The sequence below is a fragment of the Salmo salar genome, chromosome 22 (genome assembly GCF_965601325.2).
Source record: "Salmo salar chromosome 22, fSalSal1, whole genome shotgun sequence".
Taxonomy (NCBI): domain Eukaryota; kingdom Metazoa; phylum Chordata; class Actinopteri; order Salmoniformes; family Salmonidae; genus Salmo; species Salmo salar.
Window position 1 is genome coordinate 65,366,283 of NC_138312.1, and position 24,482 is coordinate 65,390,764.

The window sequence follows — 24,482 nt, forward strand, 5'->3', positions numbered from 1 at the left end:
TTTTTGTTTACAAGGCCCTACTTCATAAACTTCCGTCTTATCTAACTTTGCTTTTGAAGTATAGACACCGGAGTTGCCTAACCTGTTCACAGGATTGGTTAACTCTTGAGGTTCCTAGGGTCTCAACCGCGCTAGGTAAATCTGCTTTTAGTTTTAATGCACCATATTATTACTGCAACAACATTCAAAATACATTTCATCTGGATGTTCTGGTGCCGTTCGGGCAATTTAACCCCTTCAAGACAAGTAATGACAGTAAAGACATCTCTCCAACCCTCATCAGCTCTTTCCTATAAATAGAACTGTTGAATCTTGGCCACTGACAACTTCTTGTGTGGAGCGAGTTGTTTTGATTGTAGTGAGCGCCGTCAACAAGTTGTAGCTAGCTCCCCTTTGTCTGTGCACCAAATGTGTAATTCACACTGCGACCTGTGAAAGGTGATGGGGTGGCTTGCCCAGATAACCATGTAATGGACCTAGCTAGCACAAAACATGGTACAAAAAATTATTGGGCACAGACAACAGTACAAAGGGCAGGAAGGTAGAGACAATACATCACGCGAAGCAGCCATAACTGTAAGTAAGAGTGTCCATGATTGTGTCTTTGAATGAAGAGTTGTGGGTAAAACTGTCCAGTTTGAGTGTTTGTTGCAGCTCGTTCCAGTCGCTAGCTGCAGCGAACTGAAAAGAGGAGCGACCCAGGGATGTGTGCTTTGGGGACCTTTAACAGAATGTGACTGGCTGAACGGGTGTTGTATGTGGAGGATGAGGGCTGCAGTAGATATTACAGATAGGGGGGAGTGACGCCTAAGAGGGTTTTATAAATAAGCATCAACCAGTGGGTCTTGCGACGGGTATACAGAGATGACCAGTTTACAGAGGAGTATAGAGTGCAGTGATGTGTCCTATAAGGAGCATTGGTGGCACATCTGATGGCCGAATGGTAAAGAACATCTAGTCGCTCGAGAGCAACCTCACCTGCCGATCTATAAATTATGTCTCCCAAGTACTTGTATGAATTGACACTATTCAGCTGAATCAAACTATCAATGTAACAAGCATTTTTTTAAAAATGTAATCAGCTGTGTAGTGCTAAGGCAAAAATGAAAACCCATTTGGGTGCCTAGGACCAGGAAACAATAATCTAGGTCTTCTACAACACCCAGAATCAGGAAACACTACTCAAGGGCTGGGCTACTACAGGATCAGGAAACACTGCTCTGGGGCTAGGGTACTACAGGACCAGGATCAGGATCAGGAAACACTGCTCTAGAGCTAGGGTACTACAGGACCAGGATCAGGAAACACTGCTCTGGGGCTAGGGTACTACAGGACCAGGAAACACTGCTCTGGGGCTGGGCTACTACAGGACCAGGACCAGGAAACACTACTCTGGGGCTAGGGTACTACAGGACCAGGAAACACTGCTCTGGGGCTGGGCTACTACAGGACCCAGGACCAGGAAACACTGCTCTGGGGCTAGGACTACTATAGGAACAGGAAACACTGCTCTGGGGCTAGGGTACTACAGGACCCAGGACCAGGAAACACTGCTCTGGGGCTAGGGTACTACAGGACCCAGGACCAGGAAACACTGCTCTGGGGCTAGGGTACTACAGGACCCAGGACCAGGAAACACTGCTCTGGGGCTAGGATACTACAGGACCCAGGACCAGGAAACACTGCTCTGGGGCTAGGATACTACAGGACCAGGAAACACTGCTCTGGGGCTAGGGTACTACAGGACCAGGAAACACTGCTCTGGGGCTAGGGTACTACAGGACCCAGGACCAGGACACACTACTCTGGGGCTAGGGTACTACAGGACCAGGATCAGGATCAGGAAACACTGCTCTGGGGCTAGGATACTACAGGACCAGGAAACACTGCTCTGGGGCTAGGACTACTACAGGACCAGGACCAGGAAACACTACTCTAGAGCTAGGGTACTACAGGACCAGGAAACACTGCTCTGGGGCTAGGACTACTACAGGACCAGGAAACACTACTCTAGAGCTAGGATACTACAGGACCAGGAAACACTGCTCTGGGGCTAGGACTACTACAGGACCCAGGACCAGGAAACACTGCTCTAGGGCTAGGGTACTACAGGACCAGGAAACACTGCTCTGGGGCTAGGGTACTACAGGACCCAGGACCAGGAAACACTGCTCTGGGGCTAGGGTACTACAGGACCCAGGACCAGGATCAGGAAACACTGCTCTGGGGCTAGGGTACTACAGGACCCAGGACCAGGAAACACTGCTCTGGGGCTAGGGTACTACAGGACCAGGATCAGGAAACACTGCTCTGGGGCTAGGGTACTACAGGACCCAGGACCAGGAAACACTGCTCTGGGGCTAGGGTACTACAGGACCAGGAAACACTGCTCTGGGGCTAGGGTACTACAGGACCAGGAAACACTGCTCTGGGGCTAGGGTACTACAGGACCCAGGACCAGGATCAGGAAACACTGCTCTAGAGCTAGGGTACTACAGGACCCAGGACCAGGAAACACTGCTCTAGAGGGCTAGGGTACTACAGGACCCAGGACCAGGAAACACTGCTCTGGGGCTAGGGTACTACAGGACCCAGGACCAGGAAACACTGCTCTGGGGCTAGGGTACTACAGGACCCAGGACCAGGAAACACTGCTCTGGGGCTAGGGTACTACAGGACCCAGGACCAGGAAACACTGCTCTGGGGCTAGGGTACTACAGGACCCAGGACCAGGAAACACTGCTCTGGGGCTAGGGTACTACAGGACCCAGGACCAGGAAACACTGCTCTGGGGCTAGGGTACTACAGGACCAGGAAACACTGCTCTGGGGCTAGGGTACTACAGGACCCAGGACCAGGATCAGGAAACACTGCTCTAGAGCTAGGGTACTACAGGACCCAGGACCAGGAAACACTGCTCTGGGGCTAGGGTACTACAGGACCCAGGACCAGGAAACACTGCTCTGGGGCTAGGACTACTATAGGAACAGGAAACACTGCTCTGGGGCTAGGGTACTACAGGACCCAGGACCAGGAAACACTGCTCTAGGGCTAGGGTACTACAGGACCAGGAAACACTGCTCTGGGGCTAGGGTACTACAGGACCCAGGACCAGGAAACACTGCTCTGGGGCTAGGACTACTATAGGAACAGGAAACACTGCTCTGGGGCTAGGACTACTATAGGAACAGGAAACACTGCTCTAGAGCTAGGAACACTACAGGACCAGGGTCAGGAAACACTGCTCTAGGGCTAGGTGACAACAGGACCAGGGTCAGGAAACACTGCTCCAGGGTTAGGCTACTACAGGATCAGGAAACACTGCTCTAGAGCTAGGAACACTACAGGACCAGGGTCAGGAAACACTGCTCTAGGGCTAGGTGACAACAGGACCAGGGTCAGGAAACACTGCTCTAGAGCTAGGACTACTACAGGACCAGGGTCAGGAAACACTGCTCTAGGGCTAGGAACACTACAGGACTGATGAATGCGTGTGATGCCATGACTACAATTATTCAAGCCCAGGACGAAACTGTGCCATTGTACCCTTGAGCAACGCCCTTAAACCCCCACTTGCTCTCCAGCCAGGGATGTTGCACTGCAGGGTGTTTGGAGAAGCAGAAGACACATTTCTGTTCTAACCAATGGACAACATAGTATCTATTCTCTCCATGGTCTTGTCTCAAGATGACTCTTCGCACATCTCTACAGCCACACCACTGTTGCCTCTACTGCACAAGTATTCCATGTGTTGTACTACACTGCCATTACTGTGTGTATGGCTACTATTTCAGTGTGCTATGTAAACTATCCTGTATTTGTATTTATTAGGGCTCCCCATTAGCTGCTGCCAAGGCTGCAAGAAAACTTTAGATGCTAATTTAGATTGATGCATTCATTCTATAATTTAAGACATTTATTCTTGTAAGTACTGATTTATTTGTTATGTATTAGTCTATCAATTATTTGCCTTCCCGAATGGCGCAGTGATCTAAGGCACTGCATCTCAGTGCTAGAGGCATCACTACAGACACCCTGGTTCAAATCCAGCCTGTATCACAACCGGGTGTGATTGGGAGTTCCATAGGGCGGCGCAAAATTGTCAGTGTCTGCTGCACACTGCCCCCTACGGCCCGTTGCTTCTCTGCTGCACACGGCCCGTTGCTTCTCTGCTGCACACCACCCCCGACGGCCCGTTGCTTCTCTGCTGCACACCGCCCCCTACGGCCCGTTGCTTCTCTGCTGCACACCGCCCCCTACGGCCCGTTGCTTCTCTGCTGCACACCGCCCCCGACGGCCCGTTGCTTCTCTGCTGCACACCGCCCCCTACGGCCCGTTGCTTCTCGCCACTATCCAGGCCAAAAGCCCACGTCCTCTGTAGTGTCTGGCTGGCTAGCTCTGCCTCTGACTTCTCCATACACTGACTAGACTACATATAACCCAGCTTTATAAGTAGACCTTGTTTACTTTTCGGCTTGTAACGTGCACTTGACATGTTGAGTTCTCTGGGGCAGCCGCGTGTTCTAAATCAGTTTGTTATTGTTTACATTCCAAAAAAGGTCTGTAGGTATATATTGGTCGTATGACCATCACAGCTCTGAGTCCCATAGGCCCTTGAGCTAGGAGTTTACCTCCATACTGTTACAATAATAATAACAGTAATAACAACAGTAGTAATAATAACAATAGTAATAAAAGGAGTAAAAATGTATAGTAATAATCAAAATAATAACACTAATAATACGTTTTAATTTTTTTTTTTTTTTTTTACATTTAACGAGGCAAGTCAGTTAAGAACAAATTCTTATTTACAATGATGGCCTACTGGGGAACAGTGGGTTAACTGCCTTGTTCAGGGGCAGAACGACAGATTTTTACCATGTCAGCTCGGGGATTTGATCACTGGCCCAACGCTCTAACCACTATGCTACCTGCCACCCCAAACAATAACACAAGTAATAATACTATTAAAACAAATAAAAATATTATAATACATAGTATTTATTTAATGATTTTCAAGGACCCAACATAGAAAGAGGAAGCTGGGGAGAGTATGAGGCTCCACCTCAATAAAGAATGTTTTAAACATCTGACCCTGGTTGGCTGACCCCAGCAGCTCTTGGCTTCTATCCTGATCCTCATACTAACGTACCACAAGATAATAGAACAATGAATACTGACTCACTGCTAACACTCTGCCTTGAAGTAGATACACACACACTGCTAACACTATGCCTTCCGGTAAATACACACACTGCTAACCACACTGACTGGCAAAGTATACTGATACATTCATGACTACACACACTTTTATGTTTTCTTGAAAGTAAGCACATATTTATCGGAAGATAGGATCTGTTTCAGAGAACGAAGGGTGGAAATATGCCTCGCACCTCTGGTCTTCGTATGATTATTTTTATTCAGAGAAGTGTCAGTCTGTCTAAGATGTTCTGCCATTGCAGGCTGTGCTGCTCAGGGGAAGGAAACTATGTATGGGCTTGTGGTTAAAGTGACAGACAGACCCACATGAAGTGCAAGAAATGTTTAACTTGGTTGAAAGCAGGCAACTTTTGACCCTGTCTGTCAGCGTGAGTTTAAGCCTCTTTAGGGTGTGAGGTTATAGCACACAGGTAAACAAAGGAGACATACAAACACAGAGTAGTAGTACCTTGCAGCCTTCACAGGCATGGACTCCGTAGTGGAAGCCAGAAGCTTTGTCTCCACATACTCGACACTCTATGTTGAGTAGGGAAGCGGTGGTGTCGTCCTGTAGCTTGGAGTAGAGAGGACTGCTGTCTGGATGCTGGGGAGGAGACTCTGGCTCCAGCTTTATACAACCTGATGTACAGCAGAGACAGAGGTTTATACAACCTTCGGAACAGAACCGACAGAAACACTGATACAAAGACAGAGCAGGGTCACACAACATGCACATTCATATAGAAGAGATGTTGTTGTGTTATTTTCAAACGCTAGCAAATATTTGAGCACACACAGGTCTCACCGTGTCCCTCCTGAACCTGGCTGTGGTTGTACATGTGGTCCATGTATGCAAGGTGGTGGCCTAGGGCAGGACTGGAGCCAGGGCTGGGGGAGGGCTGGTAACCCTGGCCAGGTCTAGGGCTGAGGTGACTGGGGCTGTAGCTGGGTTGGTAGTGGTGGGCCTGTGTGGGCCTGGGGCTGTGGCTGGCTTGGTAGTGGTGGGCCTGCGTGGGTCTGGGGCTGTAGCTGGGTTGGTAGTGGTGGGCCTGCGTGGGTCTGGGGCTGTGGCTGGCTTGGTAGTGGTGGGCCTGGGTGGGTCTGGGGCTGTTGCTGGATTGGTAGTGGTGGGCCTGGGTGGGTCTGTAGCTGGAGATGGTGGGTCCGTGTTCGTAGTCCAGGCTAGTGTAGTCCAGGGTGGTGAATGGTTTCATATCCAGAGAGTGAGAACTGTCATCAAGCTCCTCCAGGTGTACAGGGGTCAGACTGATGCCCATTGGCCATGCGAGGAGCTGGGTATCCACCATGTCTGTTAGAGCGAGAGAAGAAGAGGGGGAGGGAGGGGAAGAGGGGGAGGGAGGGGAAGAGAGGGAGGGAGAGTGTGTCAGGATCTGTGTGTGAGAGAGTGTGACAATGTGGTAAAAGACTAACTGATACAAAACATACTGAGTCCTCCCTTCTGTTTCCCTCAGGCTTGTCAATGTGAGACCATTTCAGACTGAGATTAAAAAGATATGTGAGCTCTTTGTTGTTCTGTAATAAATCTTCTGCATGTTTGCCATAAATACCATTTGAGACCCTCCTATTCCTACTAGTCTACAGAACTGTGTTCATAGTAGGGAACCTCCCAGTGAAGTCTACAGAACTGTGTTCAATCTCCGAACAGAACATATCCTGTGAGATAGTGAACTGAACTCTAACTTGGTTGACCCCCAATCAGTGACTGATGAAAACCACTGCTCTGAACCCATGGGATGTTACACTCAACTTTATATAACCAAGGCTATCCTTCACTATTAACAGATACCAGGGGAAATACTACTCCTCAAAACAAACAGATCATTTATAACATGGGGTCTAACAGTACCAGCCCTAGTAGTAGGCTAAGCAGATAGATTTCATCTTAACACTTTCCCATGTTATAAATGATCTAACAGTACCAGGCCATAATAGTAGTCTAAGCAGCGAGCTCTTGGAAATACTGTGTGTACATATTTAGTTATTTAAAAATGTAATGGTGTTTTATTGCATACATGTGGTGTTTTTGACCCACAGACTAGCAGATAAACTGGCACGTCAACTCTTTTTGGCTTGGCGAGCTAGCTGGCTAATAATTTTTGTTCGAATGATGCATGACCTGTCCCCAACGTCAATGTGAAGATGGGGAAAGGTCTGTCCGTGATAAAGATGTTCTGCTTTTTAACACAACAAAGCAAGTCCTGCAGGCTCTAGTTTTATCTTATCTTGAATATTGCCAAGTCGTATGGCCAGGTGCTGCAAAGAAGGACCTAGAAAAACTGCAGCTGGCCCAGAACATAGCGGCACGTCTTGCTCTTTACTCTTACCAGAGGGCTGATATAAATACTATGCAGGCCAGTCTCTCTTGGCTAAAAGCAGAGGAGAGACTGACTGCGTCACTTCTTGTTTTTATAAGAAACATAAATGTGTTAAATTCCAATAGTTTGCATAGTCAACTTACACACAGCTCTGACACACGCACACGTACTCCACCAGACATGCCACCAGGGGTCTTTTCCCAGTCCCCAAATCCAGAAGAAATTCAAGTGTATAGTATTAAAGAGCCATTTTGCTCAAATGAACAGCAAATCTGGTTTCAAAAAACAGATAAAACAACACCTCTCCCCTATTTGACTTAGATAGTTTGTGTGTATTGATATGTAGGCTATGTGTTTGTGTGTATCTATTGATATGTAGGCTTAGTGTTTGTGTGTATCTATTGATATGTAGGCTTAGTGTTTGTGTGTATCTATTGATATGTAGGCTTAGTGTTTGTGTGTATCTATTGATATGTAGGCTTAGTGTTTGTGTGTATCTATTGATATGTAGGCTTAGTGTTTGTGTGTATCTATTGATATGTAGGCTTAGTGTTTGTGTGTATCTATTGATATGTAGGCTTAGTGTTTGTGTGTATCTATTGATATGTAGGCTTAGTGTTTGTGTGTATCTATTGATATGTAGGCTTAGTGTTTGTGTGTATCTATTGATATGTAGGCTTAGTGTTTGTGTGTATCTATTGATATGTAGGCTTAGTGTTTGTGTGTATTGATATGTAGGCTTAGTGTTTGTGTGTATTGATATGTAGGCTTAGTGTTTGTGTGTATTGATATGTAGGCTTAGTGTTTGTGTGTATTGATATGTAGGCTTAGTGTTTGTGTGTATTGATATGTAGGCTTAGTGTTTGTGTGTATTGATATGTAGGCTTAGTGTTTGTGTGTATTGATATGTAGGCTTAGTGTGCCATTTTTACATTTGTAGTTCTGTCCTTGAGCTGTTCTTGTCTATTAATGTTCTGTATTATGTTTAATGTGGACACCAAGAAGAGTCTTTTTATTTATTTGCACCAAAGACGACAAGTGATAGACAACAATACAGGTAAAACAATTATTTAAAAAAAAAATGTGCAGGTGTGTTTGGAAACCCAAGGGCTGATAAATTCTACACCACAGAAAAAAAAACTATATACAACACATAAGTACAAAAATGAAAAAGGTTTTTAGGTTTTATTTATTCGCACCAAAGAAGTGAAAGACAAAACAGTACAGATAAAAACGGGTAAAAACAGTGTGCAGGTGAGGTTGGAAGACCAAAAGGGCTGATATGAAAACCACACCACAAATATAAGTACAAAATAAAAAACTTTGTTCAATCAGTTAAACAAAGTATATTAACTGTAATTATACATAATATACTCAGTAAACAGGAAAAACCATGTGTGATCATGTATGTGCGTGTGATCATGTATGTGCGTGTGATCATGTATGTGCGTGTGATCATGTATGTGCGTGTGATCATGTATGTGCGTGTGATCATGTATGTGCGTGTGATCATGTATGTGCGTGTGATCATGTATGTGCGTGTGTGAGTGTTACGCTACATGGAGGGGATTATTGGGTAGTTTGGTTCATCAGGCTGACCAAGTCGTCACTTGAAGTTATTGAGGGATGATGGGGTTTTGACAACGTGAAGATAAGAATTCCAGAGTATGGTACCTCTGTATCTGATAGTAAATTGTCTGTGTGAGGTGTGGCAGTGGGGAGGGTGAAGGTTATCACAGTGTCGTGTTATATCAGTGGGGAGGGTGAAGGTTACCACAGTGTCTTGTTATATCAGTGGGGAGGGTGAAGGTTATCACAGTGTCGTGTTATATCAGTGGGGAGGGTGAAGGTTATCACAGTGTCTTGTTATATCAGTGGGGAGGGTGAAGGTTATCACAGTGTCGTGTTATATCAGTGGGGAGGGTGAAGGTTATCACAGTGTCGTGTTATATCAGTGGGGAGGGTGAAGGTTATCACAGTGTCGTGTTATATCAGTGGGGAGGGTGAAGGTTATCACAGTGTCTTGTTATATCAGTGGGGAGGGTGAAGGTTATCACAGTGTCGTGTTATATCAGTGGGGAGGGTGAAGGTTACCACAGTGTCTTGTTATATCAGTGGGGAGGGTGAAGGTTACCACAGTGTCTTGTTATATCAGTGGGGAGGGTGAAGGTTACCACAGTGTCTTGTTATATCAGTGGGGAGGGTGAAGGTTACCACAGTGTCGTGTTATATCAGTGGGGTGGGTGAAGGTTATCACAGTGTCGTGTTATATCAGTGGGGAGGGTGAAGGTTACCACAGTGTCTTGTTATATCAGTGGGGAGGGTGAAGGTTATCACAGTGTCGTGTTATATCAGTGGGGAGGGTGAAGGTTACCACAGTGTCTTGTTATATAGATGGATTCTTTGTAATGGCACTAGAGGGGATGGCTTACGTTTTACATTCTCCAAACCAACTGTGCTATTTACAAGAAAAAATGGTGTTGTTGTCACTTATATTTTAACTTATTTTGTACATAATGTTGCAGCAACCGTCACTTATGACCGAAAAATTACTTCTTGACATCAGAACAGCGATTAAAACGAAAAAGGTGGACGGTGGTCAGGCTGCCTTCTGAGAATTTGTAGGCGAGTGAGTAAATCCCTCTACCATCAGTCCTATTAGCCAACTTGAAACCATTGGATAACAAAATGGATGAGCTTCGGTCAAGGATATCCTACCAACGGGACATTAACTGTAATATCTTATGTTTCACCGAGTTGTGGTTGAACGACGACATGGATAACATACATCGGCCAGAGAGAACAGCTGCCTCCAGTAAGACAAGGGGTGGTGTTCTGTGTCTATTTGTAAATAACAGCTGGCGCACTATATACCAAGAGAGTTATCTATATTTTTCGTAGCTGTTTATTTCCCACCACAAACCGATGCTCAACGAGCTGTATAGGGCCATAAGCAAACAGGAAAATGCTCATCCAGAGTGGCTGGGGACTTTAATGCAGGGAAACTTAAATCCATTTTACCTCATTTCTACCAGCACATTTGGGGCAGCAGGTAGCCTAGTGGTTAGAGTGTTGGGCCAGTAACCAGCAGGTAGCCTAGTGGTTAGAGTGTTGGGCCAGTAACCAGCAGGTAGCCTAGTGGTTAGAGTGTTGGGCCAGTAACCAGCAGGTAGCCTAGTGGTTAGAGTGTTGGGCCAGTAACCAGCAGGTAGCCTAGTGGTTAGAGTGTTGGGCCAGTAACCAGCAGGTAGCCTAGTGGTTAGAGTGTTGGGCCAGTAACCAGCAGGTAGCCTAGTGGTTAGAGTGTTGGGCCAGTACCTGAAAGGTTGCTAGATCAAATCCCCAAGCTGACAAAAAAGAAATCTGTCGTTCTGCCCCTGAACAAGGCAGTTAACCCACTGTTCCCCTGAACAAGGCAGTTAACCCACTGTTCCTAGGCTGTCATTGTAAACAAGAATTTGTTCTTAACTGACTTGCCTAGTTAAATTAAACAAATGTTTTAATGCTAAATGTGCAACTAGAGAGAAAAAAACTCCACACACAGAGATGCGTACAAAGCTCTCCCTCAACCTCCATTTGGCAAATTTGACAAACTTGATCCTCCTGATTCCTGCTTACAAGCAAAAACTAGAGCAGGAAGTACCAGTGACTCGCCCAATAAGGAAGTGGTCAGAGGACGCAGATTCTAAGCTACAGGACTATTTTGCTAGCACAGACTGGAATATGTTCCGGGATTCTTCCAATGGCATTGAGGAGTACACCACCTCAATCACCAGTTGCATCGATGACGTCGTCCCCACAGTGACTGTGTGCACATGCCCCAAACAGAAGCCATGGATTATAGGCAACATCCACACTGAGCTAAAGGGCAGAGTAGCCGCTCTCAAGGAGCGCTTATAAGAAAACCCGCTATGCCCTCTGACGAACCATCAAACAGGCAAAGGGTCAATACAGGACAAAGATTGAATCGTACTACACCAGCTCCGACGGGGGCAAATCCAAGGTTGATGCAAGGATATCAATGAAACTACCAATGTCAGGAGCGGGTGGCCGATAGACAGATCCAATTACCACTTTTTAACCACCAACAAATGAGCAGCAGGGAATTTCTATGAAAAGAGATTCAACATCAATGAGGTCCTCTATTGCAAAGAATTGAAAACGTTTATGAACTAAAATGGACCCTCACTTGATGTTCTACAGTGGTGAACAGCATTATAAGGAGACATGTCATGAAGCGTGGTTGTCACTTCAGTCAAGCATGTTTCTGAAAGGGCAACAATGGAACATTCATGACTGAGAGGACACCGATAATGAACAAGGTGGTCATGATATTTAGGAAGATTGAACATTCAAATGAAAGATAGAAAATCAGCTTGTCTTGGACTTAGATAAACTACTATACAGGTTGTTAAATTGCTTTATCATAGTAATCACAAGTGATAGACTCTCTGGTAAACCTCAGGAAATTTTCATCTGGATCAACACAATCATATTTATTGTTGGCTTCATTAATGTCTAATGGGTTAAAGACCATGTTATTAGAGTTGAAATCCCAACAAGAGAGATATACACTTTCGGAATCATCCAGAGTGTAACGGAAAAATAGAAGTGCATGTCCAATACAACCATACATTTGTGTTAGTTTTATCAATAGGGGTGCACTTCCTATAGAATGAACATTGACACAGTCCACATAACACCATTCTGATTGCTTCAGGATGGCGCCGACAGAGATGGTCGCCTCGCTTTGCGTCCTTAGGAAACTATGCCGCATTGTTTTTTTTTATGTATTATTTCTTAGTGTTACCCAAGGAAATCTTAAGTATTATTACATACAGCTGGGAAGACCTGTTGGATATAAGAGCAACATCAACTTACCAACATTACGACCAGGAATATGACTTTCCCGAAGCAGATCCTCTGTTTGGACAACCACCCAAGACAATGAATCAGATCCCAGTAGGTGACCCAAAACAACGGTGCCGCAGAAGGGGCAGACGGAGCGGTCTTCTGGTCAGGCTCCGTAGATGGGTACGTCGCTCACCACTCCGAGTATACTACTCGCCAATGTCCAGTCTCTTGACAACAAGGTAGACAAAATTTGAGCAAGGGTTGCCTTCCAGAGAGACAGAGATTGTAACATTCTCTGTTTCACGGAAACATGGCTCACTTGGGATACCTTAGTCGGTAAAGCCACCCGGTTTCTTCACGCATCGCACCAACAAACAAACATCTATCTGGTAAGAAGAAGGGCGGGGGTGTATGCCTTATGATTAACGAGTCGTGGTGTGATCATAACAACATACAGGAACTCAAGTCCTTTTGCTCACCTGACCTAGAATTCCTCACAATCAAATGCTGACCACATTATCTACCAAGAGAATTCTCTTCGGTTATAGTCACAGTCGTGTATATCCCCCCCCCCCCCCCAATCAGACACATCGACGGCCCTGAAAGAACTTCATTGGACTCTATATAAACTGGAAACCACATATCCTGAGACTGCATTTATTGTAGCTGGGGATTTTAACAAGGCTAATCTGAAAACAAGGCTCCCTAAATTTTATCAGAATATCGAATGCACAACCTGGGCTGGCAAAACCCTGGATCATTGCTACTCTAACTTCCGCAACGCATACAAAGCCCTCTCTCGCCCTCCTTTCGGCAAATCTGACCACGACTCCATTTTGTTGCTCCCAGCCTATAGACAGAAACTAAAACAGGAAACGCCCGTGCTCAGGTCTGTTCAACGCTGGTCCGAACAATCGGATTCCACGCTTCAAGATTGCTTCGATCACGTGGACTGGGATATGTTACGAATAGCCTCAGACAACATTGATGTATATGCTGATTCGGTGAGCGAGTTTATTAGCAAGTGCATCGGTGATGTTGTACCCATGGTGACTATTAAAACCTTCCCCAACCAGAAACCATGGATTGATGGCAACATTCGCGCAAAACTGAAAGTGCTAACCACTGCTTTTAATCAGGGCAAGGCGACCGGAAACACGACCGAATACAAACAGTGTAGCCATTCCCTCCGCAAGGCAATCAAACAAGCTAAGCGTCAGTATAGAGACAAAGTAGAGTTGCAATTCAATGGCTCAGACACGAGAAGTATGTGGCAGGGTCTACAGTCAATCACAGATTACAAAAAGAAAACCAGCCCTGTTGCGGACACCAACGTCTTGCTCCCAGACAAACTAAACAACTTCTTTGCTCGCTTTGAGTACAATACAGTGCCACTGACACGGCCCGCTACCAAAACCTGCTGGCTTTCCTTCACCGCAGCCAACGTGAGTAAAACATTTAAACGTGTTAACCCTCGCAAGGCTGCCGGCCCAGATGGCATCCCTAGCCGAATCCTCAGAGCATGCGCAGACCAGTTGGCTGGTGTGTTTACGGACATATTCAATCAATCCCTATCCCAGTGTGATGTTCCCACATGCTTCAAGAGGGCCACCATTGTTCCTGTTCCCAAGAAAGCTAAGGTAACTGAGCTAAATGACTATCACCCTGTAGCACTCACTTCCGTCATCATGAAGTACTTTGAGAGACTAGTCAAGGATCATATCACCTACCTGATCATATCACCTACCTGACACTCCAATTTGCTTACCGCCCCAATAGGTCCACAGACGACGCAATCGCAATCGCACTGCACACTGCCCTAACCCATCTGGACAAGAGGAATACCTATGTCAGAATGCTGTTCATCGACTACAGCTCAGCATTCAACACCATAGAACCCTCCAAACTCGTCATTAAGCTCAAGATCCTAGGTCTCGACCCCGCCCTGTGCAACTGGGTCCTGGACTTCCTGACGGGCCGCCCCCAGGTGGTGAGGGTAGTGAGTAGCAAGGAAGAGCAGTGGCTTCTTCCTTGCTGAGCGGCCTTTCAGGTTATGTCAATATAGGACTCGTTTTACTGTGGATATAGAGACTTTTGTACCCGTTTCCTCCAGCTTCTCCACAAGGTCCTTTGCTGCTGTTCTGGGATTGATTTGCACTTTTCACACCAAAGTACGTTCATCTCAAGGAGACAGAACACGTCTCCTTCCTGAGCGGTATGACGGCTGCGTGGTCCCATGGTGTTTATACTTGCGCACTGTTGCTTGTACAGATGAACGTGGTACCTTCAGGCGATTGGAAATTGCTCCCAAGGATGAACCAGACTTGTGGAGGTCTACAATAATTTTTCTGAAGTCTTGGCCTTTTTCTTTTGATTTTCCCATGATGTCAAGCTAAGAGGCACTGAGTTTGAACGTAGGCCTTGAAATACATCCACAGGTACACCTCCAAATTGACTCAGATGATGTCAATTAGCCTATCAGAAGCTTCTAAAGCCATGACATCATTTTCTGGAATTTTCCAAGCTGCTTAAAGGCACAGTCAACATTGTATGTAAACTTCTGACTCACTGGAATTGTGATACAGTGAATTATAAACAATCAACTGTAAACTGTAAACAAACAATTGTTGGAAAAATGACTTGTGTCACAAAGTAGATGTCCTAACCGACTTGGCAAAACTATAGTTTGTGGACTGGTTGAAAAAATAGTTTTAATGACTCCAACCTAAGTGTAACTATAGTTAGATCAACCAAATACATCACCATGAGTAGCCTAGCTATAGTTGGCTGGCTAGCTCAACCAATACATCATCATGAGTAGCCTAGCTATAGTTGGCTGGCTAGCTCAAACAATACATCATCATGAGTAGCCTAGCTATAGTTGGCTGGCTAGCTCAACCAATACATCACCATGAGTAGCCTAGCTATAGTTGGCTGGCTAGCTCAAACAATACATCATCATGAGTAGCCTAGCTATAGTTGGCTGGCTAGCTCAACCAATACATCACCATGAGTAGCCTAGCTATAGTTGGCTGGCTAGCTCAACCAATACATCACCATGAGTAGCCTAGCTATAGTTGGCTGGCTAGCTCAACCAATACATCACCATGAGTAGCCTAGCTATAGTTGGCTGGCTAGCTCAAACAATACATCATCATGAGTAGCCTAGCTATAGTTTGCTGGCTAGCTCAACCAATACATCATCATGAGTAGCCTAGCTATAGTTGGCTGGCTAGCTCAAACAATACATCACCATGAGTAGCCTAGCTATAGTTGGCTGGCTAGCTCAAACAATACATCATCATGAGTAGCCTAGCTATAGTTGGCTGGCTAGCTCAACCAATACATCATCATGAGTAGCCTAGCTATAGTTGGCTGGCTAGCTCAACCAATACATCATCATGAGCAGCCTAGCTATAGTTGGCTGGCTAGCTCAAACAATACATCATCATGAGTAGCCTAGCTATAGTTGGCTGGCTAGCTCAACCAATACATCACCATGAGTAGTCTAGCTATAGTTGGCTGGCAAGCTCAAACAATACATCATCATGAGTAGCCTAGCTATAGTTGGCTGGCTAGCTCAACCAATACATCACCATGAGTAGCCTAGCTATAGTTGGCTGGCTAGCTCAACCAATACATCACCATGAGTAGCCTAGCTATAGTTGGCTGGCTAGCTCAAACAATACATCATCATGAGTAGCCTAGCTATAGTTTGCTGGCTAGCTCAACCAATACATCATCATGAGTAGCCTAGCTATAGTTGGCTGGCTAGCTCAACCAATACATCACCATGAGTAGTCTAGCTATAGTTGGCTGGCAAGCTCAAACAATACATCATCATGAGTAGCCTAGCTATAGTTGGCTGGCTAGCTCAACCAATACATCACCATGAGTAGCCTAGCTATAGTTGGCTGGCTAGCTCAACCAATACATCACCATGAGTAGCCTAGCTATAGTTGGCTGGCTAGCTCAAACAATACATCATCATGAGTAGCCTAGCTATAGTTTGCTGGCTAGCTCAACCAATACATCATCATGAGTAGCCTAGCTATAGTTGGCTGGCTAGCTCAACCAATACATCACCATGAGTAGCCTAGCTATAGTTGGCTGGCTAGCTCAAACAATACATCATCATGAGTAGCCTAGCTATAGTTGGCTGGCTAGCTCAACCAATACATCATCATGAGTAGCCTAGCTATAGTTGGCTGGCTAGCTCAACCAATACATCATCATGAGTAGCCTAGCTATAGTTGGCTGGCTAGCTCAACCAATACATCACCATGAGTAGCCTAGCTATAGTTGGCTGGCTAGCTCAACCAATACATCACCATGAGTAGCCTAGCTATAGTTGGCTGGCTAGCTCAACCAATACATCACCATGAGTAGCCTAGCTATAGTTTGCTTACTCATGATGATGTATTGGTTGGTTTGTTTTTTTCGTCTTTGGAAGCGCTTTGAGATTGTTATGAAAAGCACTGTGGACATTAATATACTTAAAAAAAATAAAAACTCAACATGAAACAATTTCAATGATTTTACTGAGTTACAGTTCATATTAGGCCCTAATCTATGGATTTCACATGACTGTGCAGGGGCACAGCCATAGGTGTGCCTGGGAGGGCATAGGCCCACCCACTTGGGAGCCAGGCCCATCAACTGGGGAGCCAGGCCCAGCCAATCAGAATTAGTTTCCCCCCAAACAGAAATACACCTCCGTTTCAACGGCTGTTCTCAAGTGAAAAAAGACGGATGTGGAGGTCCTGGGTTGGCATGGTTACACACAGTCTGCGATAGTGAGGCCAGTTGGACCAAATTCTCTAAAATGACGTTGGAGGCAGTTTATGGTAGATAAATTAACATTTAAATTCTCTGCCAACAGCTCTGGTGGACATTTCTGCAGTCATCAGGCCAATTGCAAGCTCCTTCAAAACTTGAGACATCTGCGGCATCGTGTTGTGTGACAAAACTGTAAATTTTAGAGTGGCCTTTTATTGTACCCAGCACAAGGTGCACCTGTGTATTGATCATGCTCTTTAATTAGCTTCTTGATATGCCACACCTGTCAAGGTGGATGGATTATCTTGCAAAGAAGAAATGCTCACTAACAGGGATGTAAACAAATTTGTCCACAAAATGAGAGAAAGGCTTTTTTGCATATGGAACATTTCTGGGATATTTTATTTCAGCTCCTGAAACATGGGACCAACACATTACATGTTTATATTTTTGTTCAGTTTAAAATGATTATTGGCCAGTGTTGAGATGAAATCTCACAGTACATATGACAGTGAGGTGAAATCTAACAGTACATAGATTTCGCCTCAACACTGTCCTAACAGTAAAACGCTTTAAAAGGTGTTCAGGGCATTTTTAAATAGATCAATAAGAGTGCCAAGTATGCCATGTATATTAATAGGACAGCATTATAAATCCGTAGTTAGAGGATAAACTAAAATGGGTCGAAATAACTGTCAATGACTTCCAGAATAAAACCATGGTAAAAACATCCTCCTTTAAATTACTTATTGTTTCCTTCATACTGAATGGGTGGAATGTGGACAACAGAAGTTAACGGGAGTCCACTTCAGCTTACAGTAACTGGCACATTGTTCCAAACAGGGAAAGGAGGAGAGAAGCCAACTGCACTATAGAAAGGTTCTGTTCTGGATTCACTAGGCAAGTTACTATTATTAATAGATTAACACAGGTTTCCGTCCAGCGGTCCAATGGACATCTATTCACTATCTGGTAAACAGGGTTTTAATGCGGATGGACTTTTGCTCTGATTGGCAAAGCCTTGATACACACACACGGGGGGGGGGGGGGGGGGGGAGAGAAACTCCCCAGACCATCTAAAGGCCCTGAATGACTCCCTGGAGGCCAAGTTTTGGAACATCAGATGGAGACACTGTTTTTCTGTCCCAGCCTGGTCTCACCCAGAGGCCTCATGCCTATTGACACCCAGGAGACATGTGTCCCGTAAAGTCTAGATCCATTAGTAGGGAGAAAATACAGTGCCTTTGGAAAGTATTCAGACCCCTTGACTTTTTCCACGTTACTTTACAGCCTTATTTTAAAATAAAATAAAAATGTCCTCAGCAATGTACAAACAATACCCCATAATGACAAAGTGAAAACAGGTTTTTAGAAATGTTGGTAATTTATTAAATATAAAACAGATACCTTATTTACATAAGTATTCAGACCCTTTGCTATGGGAAATTTGCTATGAAGTATTCACTCCCTTTGCTACGAAATTGAGCTCAGGTGCATCCTGTTTCCATTGATCATCCTTGAGATGTTTCTACAAATTGATTGGAGTCCACATGTGGTAAATTTAATTGATTGGACATGATTTGTAAAGGCACACACACCTGTCCCACAGTAACCGCAACCCACAGGTCCCACAGTTGGCATGTCAGAACAAAAACCAAGCCATGAGGTTGAAGGAATTGTTCGTAGAGCTCCAAGACAGGATTGTGTCGAGGCACAGATCTGGGGAGGGGTACCAAAACATTTCTGCAGCATTGAAGGTCCCCACAGTGGCCTCCATTATTCTTCAAAGGAAGACGTTTGGCACCACCAAGACTCTTCCTAGAGCTGGCTGCCTAGCCAAACTGAGCAATCTGGGGAGAAGGGCCTTGGATAGGGAGGTGACCAAGAACCCAAATGGTCACTCTGACAGAGCTCCAGAGTTCCTCTGTGGAGATGGGAGAACCTTCCATAAGGACAACCATCTCTGCAGCACTCCACCAATCAGGCCTTAATGGTTGAGTGGCCAGACAGAAGCCACTCCTCAGTAAAAGGTACATGACAGCCCGCTTGGGGTTTGCCAAAAGGCACCTAAAGGACTCTGACCATGAGGAACAAGATTCTCTGGTCTGATGAAACCAAGATTGAACTCTTTGGCCTGAATGCCAAGCGTCACGTCTGGAGGAAATCTGGCACCATCCCTATGGTGAAGAATGGTGGTGGCAGCATCATGCTGTGGGGATGTTTTCAGTGGCACGGACTGGGAGACTAGTCAGGATCAAGGCAAAGATGAACAGAGCAAAGTACAGAGTGATCCTTTATGAAAACCAGCTCCAGAGCACTCAGGATCTCAGACCGGGGCAAAGGTTCACCTTCCAACAAGACAAGGACCCTAAGCACACAGGCAATAACAATGCAGGAGTGGCTTCGGGACAAGTCTCAATGTCCTTGAGTGGCCCAGTCAGAGCCCGGACTTGAACCCGATCAAACATCTCTGGAGAGACCTGAAAATAGCTGTGCAGCAACGCTCCTTATCCAACCTTATAGAGCTTGAGAGGATCTACAGAGAAGAATGGGAGAAACTCCCCAAATGCAGGTGTGCCAAGTTTGTAGCATCATACCCAAGAAGACTCAAGGCTGTAATTGCTGCCAAAAGGTGCTTCAACAAAGTACAGAGTAAACGGTCTGAATACTTATGTAAATGTGATATTTCAGTTTATTTTAAATAAATTAGCAGACATTTCTAAAAACCTGTTTTTGCCTTGTCATTATGGGGTATTGTGTGTGTGTGTGTGTGTGTGGATTGATGAGGGGGAAAAAACTATTTTAGTACATTTTAGGACAACGCTGTAACATAACAAAATGTGGAAAAAGTCAAGGGGTCTAAATACTTTCCGAAGGCAGTGTATACTGTACAATATACTTTACATGGATTCCTTTATACAGAATTAGGAAGAGGATTTTACATTTGGCCACTAAAACAGTTAGTTGAATACAGCCTGAAAACCATTCGTTTCGGCAAAAGTTCTCAGAACTCAAAAACTGTCCAGTTGTGCTGATGATTATACAATGTTTATTTAAAACAATCGCCTGATGTCGCAAGAACATTCCCAGAGCACATTCAGTCTGTGCTTTACATGGAAACCTAAAGATAACTTTTGGGGAATATTCTGTGGTGGTTGTTACAGATGTTGTGCACAACAATTTAGTACATTTCAGAAGAACATTCCATGGATATTTCATTTAAAACATTTGCTAAAAAAAATCCATTATCCTAATGTTAGATCAATTCCTAACTAAAACGTAATGGGAATCTTAGCTAATTTTCTGGGAATGTTTCCGTTTGCTGGGTAGTCTGTAGCGTGTAGTCTATAGTGTGAAGTCTGTAGTAATGTGTTGTGTAGAGTTTATAGTGGGTGATGTGTCGTTTGTAGTCCGTTTTGTGAAGCGTGCAGTATGTAAAATGTACTGTGCAGTCCGTACTGTGTAGTCTATAGTGTGCAGTCTGGAGTGGTAATATGTAGTCTATAGTGTGCAGTCTATAGTGTGCGCAGTCTATAGTGTGTAGTCTATAGTGTGTAGTCTATAGTGTGTAGTGTGTAGTCTATAGTGTGTAGTCTATAGTGGTAATGTGTAGTCTATAGTGTGCAGTCTATAGTGTGCAGTCTATAGTGTGCAGTCTATAGTGTGCAGTCTATAGTGTGCAGTCTATAGTGTGTAGTCTATAGTGTGTAGTCTATAGTGTGTAGTCTATAGTGTGCAGTCTATAGTGTGCAGTCTATAGTGTGCAGTCTATAGTGTGCAGTCTACAGTGTGCAGTCTATAGTGTGCAGTCTATAGTGGTAATATGTAGTCTATAGTGTGCACTCTATAGTGTGCAGTCTATAGTGGTAATATGTAGTCTGTAGTGTGTAGTCTATAGTGTGTAGTCTATAGTGTGCAGTCTATAGTGGTAATATGTAGTCTATAGTGTGCAGTCTGTAGTGGTAATATGTAGTCTATAGTGTGCAGTCTATAGTGTGTAGTCTATAGTGGTAATATGTAGTCTGTAGTGTGCAGTCTATAGTGTGTAGTCTATAGTGGTAATATGTAGTCTGTAGTGTGCAGTCTATAGTGTGCAGTCTATAGTGTGCAGTCTATAGTGTGCAGTCTATAGTGGTAATATGTAGTCTATAGTGTGCAGTCTATAGTGTGCAGTCTATAGTGTGCAGTCTATAGTGTGCAGTCTATAGTGTGCAGTCTATAGTGTGCAGTCTATAGTGTGCAGTCTATAGTGTGCAGTCTGTAGTGTGTAGTGTGTAGTCTATAGTGGTAATATGTAGTCTATAGTGTGCAGTCTGTAGTGGTAATATGTAGTCTATAGTGTGCAGTCTATAGTGTGCAGTCTATAGTGTGCAGTCTATAGTGTGTAGTCTATAGTGTGTAGTCTATAGTGTGCAGTCTATAGTGGTAATATGTAGTCTATAGTGTGTAGTCTATAGTGGTAATATGTAGTCTATAGTGTGCAGTCTATAGTGTGTAGTCTATAGTGTGTAGTCTATAGTGTGTAGTCTATAGTGTGTAGTCTATAGTGTGTAGTCTATAGTGTGTAGTCTATAGTGTGTAGTCTATAGTGTGCAGTCTATAGTGTGTAGTCTATAGTGTGCAGTCTATAGTGGTAATATGTAGTCTATAGTGTGTAGTCTATAGTCTATAGTGTGTAGTCTATAGTGGTAATATGTAGTCTATAGTGTGCAGTCTATAGCATTCAGTCTGTAGTTTGTGGTCTATACTGTGTAGTTTGTAGTCTGTCGTGTGTAGTGTCAATTACGTAGAATGCAGAATGTAGTCTAGCCAGTAGTCTGCACTGTGTAGTTTGTACTGTGCAGTGTGTAGTACATATTATATAGTGTGTAGTCTAGTGTTTAGTCTGTAGTCTATAGCGTGTAGTGTGTAGTAACCATAGTGTGTAGTTTATAGCGTGTAGTGTGTAGTAACCGTTGTGTAGTCAAGTCTGAAATTGTAGTCTAGTCTAATATCTGGTCTGTAGTGTGAACTGTGTAGTTAGTAGCGTGTAGTCTGTGCAGTCTCGTGTATCTGTGTAGTCTGAAGTCTGTAGTCTACAGTGTGAAGTGTGTAGTCTAGTGTCTTGTCTATAGTGTGAAGTCTAACTTGTCTTGTCTATAGTGTGTAGTGTGAAGTCTAACGTGTCGTCTGTAGTCTAGTGTATAGTCTGCATTGTAAAGTCGAGTGAGTCGTCTGTAGTGTGTGTGTGTAGTTTGTAGTCTACAGTGGGCAGTCTGTAGTGTGTGGTGTGTGTGTGTAGTTTGTAGTCTACAGTGGGCAGTCTGTAGTTATAAATGTGATATGTGTAGTGTGAAGACCGTAATGTGGGGTCTGTAATGAGTAGTCGGTACTGTGTAGTCTAATCTTTAGTCTGTAGTCTATTATGTAGTGTCTAGTCTGTAGTGTGTAGTCTTGTGGAGTCCATAGTCTATAGTGTGTAGTGGTAATGTGTAGTGTGTAGATATGTGTGAAGTGTGTAATGTGAAGTCCGTAATGTATATTCTAGTGTATAGTCTAATGTGTAGTGTGTAGTCTAATGTGTAGTGTGTAGTGTATAGTGTGTAGTCTAATGTGTAGTGTGTAGTGTATAGTCTAGTGTATAGTGTATAGTCTAATGTGTAGTGTGTAGTGTGTAGTGTATAGTCTAGTGTGTAGTGTGCAGTCTAATGTGTAGTGTGTAGTCTAATGTGTAGTGTGTAGTCTAATGTGTAGTGTGTAGTCTAATGTGTAGTGTGTAGTGTATAGGCTAGTGTATAGTGTATAGTCTAATGTGTAGTGTGTAGTGTATAGTCTAATGTATAGTGTATAGTCTAATGTGTAGTGTGTAGTGTATAGTCTAATGTGTAGTGTGTAGTGTATAGTCTAGTGTATAGTGTATAGTCTAATGTGTAGTGTGTAGTGTATAGTCTAATGTGTAGTGTATAGTGTATAGTCTAATGTGTAGTGTATAGTGTATAGTCTAATGTGTAGTGTATAGTGTATAGTCTAATGTGTAGTGTGTAGTGTATAGTCTAATGTATAGTGTATAGTCTAATGTGTAGTGTATAGTCTAGTGTGTAGTGTGTAGTGTATAGTCTAATGTGTAGTGTGTAGTGTATAGTCTAATGACTAGTCTGTAGTCTAATAGTCTGTAGTGTATAGTATGTAGTGTGTAGTATATTGTATAGTCTAGTGCTTTGTCTGTAGTGTAATGTTAATGTTTAGTCTGTAGTTGTAATGTGTAGTATATTTTGTAGTCCGTAGTCTATAGTGTTTAGTCTGTAGTGTGTAGTCTAGTGTGTAGTCTAGTGTGTAGTCTATAGTGTTTAGTCTATAGTGTTTAGTCTAATATTAATGTTTAGCCTGTAGTTGTTTTTATTTTATCTTTATTTATACAGGTTTTTCTCATTGAGATAAATATCTCTTTTCCAAGAGAGACCTGGTCCAATAGCAGCAGGGGAACAACGTTTCAGACAAAACAACTTCCATACACTAACAATTACATACACTAACACAACATTAAACACAACTATAAACACACATACACTAACACAACATTAAACACAACTATAAACACACATACAGTACAACAATTACATACTAACGCAACATTAAACACAACTATAAACACACATACAGTACAACAATTACATACTAACGCAACATTAAACACAACTATAAACACACATACAGTACAACAATTACATACTAACACAACATTAAACACAACTATAAACACACATACACTAACACAACATTAAACACAACTATAAACACACATACACTAACACAACATTAAACACAACTATAAACACACATACACTAACACAACATTAAACACAACTATAAACACACATACACTAACACAACATTAAACACAACTATAAACACACATACACTAACACAACATTAAACAGAACTATAAACACATCCAGTACAACAACAACATTTTACATTAAAAGCACAAACATCTTGACTAAAAACAGCTGGCCTAAAAACAATTCCACTCTTCTATGAATATAAACATCGATCAAGTGTTTAAACTCCACCAACGAAACTAGATCATCACATCACAAAATGTTCAGGAGAGAATTCCAGGACCACGGAGCTGAGTAACTAAAACTATTTCTACCATGACCTGGTCTAATTTTTGGTACTGTCAGAAGCAAATGAGAATAGGACCGTAATTGATATTTATTTACTGACCTGACTAAAAAAAGAACAGAGATGAAATGGCATTTTACCCAATATGGCCTTATAAAATCAGTGTATACCAGTGTTTAAGCCTACGCAAGGTCAATGACGACCAGCCAA

General features: G+C 43.7%; 1 protein-coding gene across 2 annotated transcripts in view; it reads right to left on the bottom strand.

The window, feature by feature from the left end:
* Positions 1 to 24,482, bottom strand: part of pparg (peroxisome proliferator-activated receptor gamma) — a 90,306-nt gene that overhangs the window by 34,777 nt on the left and 31,047 nt on the right. The window contains exons 2-3 of one of the 2 annotated variants that reach the window (XM_014168482.3): positions 5,996 to 6,508; positions 5,669 to 5,838 (exon numbers count right to left, since the gene is read on the bottom strand). In XM_014168482.3, coding sequence (XP_014023957.2) covers positions 5,669 to 5,838; positions 5,996 to 6,506 — 681 coding nt within the window. In that variant the 5' untranslated portion in view covers positions 6,507 to 6,508. The remainder of the gene's footprint in view (positions 1 to 5,668; positions 5,839 to 5,995; positions 6,509 to 24,482) is intronic. The other variant, XM_045705117.2, reaches the window with a different exon arrangement.